Below are 2,100 nucleotides of genomic sequence, written 5' to 3'. Positions count from 1 at the left end.
TCACGTAGCGGATATCTAAAATCCCCAGGACTTTGACTCATCAGTGTCTCAGCGCTTTCTAAACTTTAAACATAACATAACAGGACAGAACAACCATTTTTCTCGCCTTCTTCATGACTAATAGTTTTTGCTTTTTTTTTTCCTTTATTCTTTTCTTCTTCTCTTGTGTTTAACAATCGGTCTTGTACTCCAGCTGTGTCGAGTGTTGCGAAAGTTTTATTTTACTCATTTGCAAACATGCAATCGACGATTTCTCATTCGGACTTTTTAGTTTTCCTTGTGAGTTAGATCGCTCATCCGGCGATTGTTACCAAGGATGGAACGCCATCGAATGTACACGTTGGCTCTACCTTTGGAAAAGTACTGTAACGGTGAATTTTTTTTTTTCAACGCGTTTTTTCTTTGAATCTGAGTGTGGGGAAAAGATAACATTATCGGTGGATAATTAATGAGTTATTACCGATATGTTTTCTTTCCGAAATTTCTGGGAAATGCTGCGTTGGGTTCACGTGAAAAAATATATGGTTTATTTAGGTTGTATCATTATTCAATGAATCACTAATTTTTGTAGTCGGGTGCCTATTTTTTTTTTATTTTTGGTAAAGTTTTGGGAATTTTTGTAAAAGTTTACGGAAAACGCAGGAAAATTCTTCAACGGTTATTCTTCGTGAGACATTAAATAATAACAAAACTTGAAAACCATATATTTTTTAATGTCAATTTTATCAACCGTTTCTCAGAAATTTGTAAAAAAAAACTTGAGAAATGAGAGGAGATTGGCAATAACTCCTTCGGGGGTTTTCCAGAGCTGGACTTTAGTGAATGATAGATTTGCATTTACCATTTTAAAAAAATGTACCTGCACAAGTTGTTGTTGGCTATCTATTTTCCGAATCTTCCATTTTTTTTCCAAGTTTCCAAGTTTTTCATATCATTTCCATATGAATAAGAAGACCTGGAGGATTAAAAATTAATGTCTCTCTTCCATTACAAACACTACATCAATTTTGATTGCGCCATTAAATAAATTATCGAGATAAAAACCAGAACAAGAGCTAAAAAAACATTGAAATCAGACAATTACAGAAAAATTTTCGGGAAATTTTGTACATAAATTTTGGAAAGGAGCGATGAAACACATTGCGCAGTAAGTCACGATATAAATTTTAGTATAATATTTAGAAGTGGAAGTTACATCCATCATGATAGAGTTATCGTTAATAATTGTTATGTGTGTAAACCTGTCACAATGTGTTTTTCCCGCCGTGATTTTCCGTGTGTGTTACGTATACCACAGTAGAATTATTGCTTTCTTGATGTTGAATGATATATTTTTCTTGAGTTACGTCCGGTGATTATTGTTTCCCGTGTAATCGACCGTCATATCTAGAAGAATTTTTTTCATTCTACACATCAGACATTTTGAATATGTGAAAGACGTATGTTGGCCACGTAAATTTTTGCTATTCCCCGGACTAGTTTCAAGGTTTATTGTAAATTCAGTGTTTTTTTTTATAATCTTTTTGGGAAGAGGATGTGACGTGTGAGTCTGGGAGAATTTGGGCATGGAAACATACCAAACTTAAACGATGAATAGGTTTAATATTTTTGTAAGGCTGTTTAATATTCAAGAATGTTCGTTGTTTTATGCGTCCACTTTTGGAGCGGCCTTTGAACCGACGAGTGAAAGAATTTTCAACAGTTACTCATAATTGAAGAAAAAATTAAACATGGGAGTGTAGAAAAAAATTGTCAAATCCCAAAACGAAAGTCAGACCTAATGCAGAAATTATCAGCGATATCGAATTTTAAAATAATGGGTGGAAGACATTGCGATGAAAAATTTTTCAGGTTGATATTTTATCAATTATTATATTTGTTCACAATATATTTATTATTTTGTCGGAAAAGTGGATAATTTAGATAGTTTCCGTACATTATCGATCAGTTGATAAGAAAGAAAAACTTCGGGAGTGATTGACGCCCTATACACTGAGAAAAAAAATTATTTTTGCCGAGAATATTTTCTTCCCGCCAGTAAATCTGGCGATCACTGTGTCAATACTCCCATAAGACTTACTAATGTCAAATATATTTTCT

The 2,100-nt window shown here is 33.2% G+C and overlaps 1 protein-coding gene across 1 annotated transcript in view; it reads left to right on the top strand.

Annotated features, from left to right (window-relative positions):
* Nucleotides 1-283: 283 nt before the first annotated feature.
* LOC105265210 (dual 3',5'-cyclic-AMP and -GMP phosphodiesterase 11) overlaps nucleotides 284-2,100 on the top strand; it is a gene marked incomplete in the record, with an annotated part of 12,582 nt that continues 10,765 nt past the window's right edge. The window contains 1 exon segment of the mRNA XM_011302605.1: nucleotides 284-371. Coding sequence (XP_011300907.1) covers nucleotides 317-371 — 55 coding nt within the window.

The sequence above is a fragment of the Fopius arisanus genome, unplaced genomic scaffold (assembly GCF_000806365.1).
Source record: "Fopius arisanus strain USDA-PBARC FA_bdor unplaced genomic scaffold, ASM80636v1 scaffold00028, whole genome shotgun sequence".
Lineage (NCBI taxonomy): Eukaryota > Metazoa > Arthropoda > Insecta > Hymenoptera > Braconidae > Fopius > Fopius arisanus.
The sequence above is the reverse complement of the archived record's forward strand: the minus strand, read 5'-3'. Positions and strand labels throughout refer to the sequence as shown.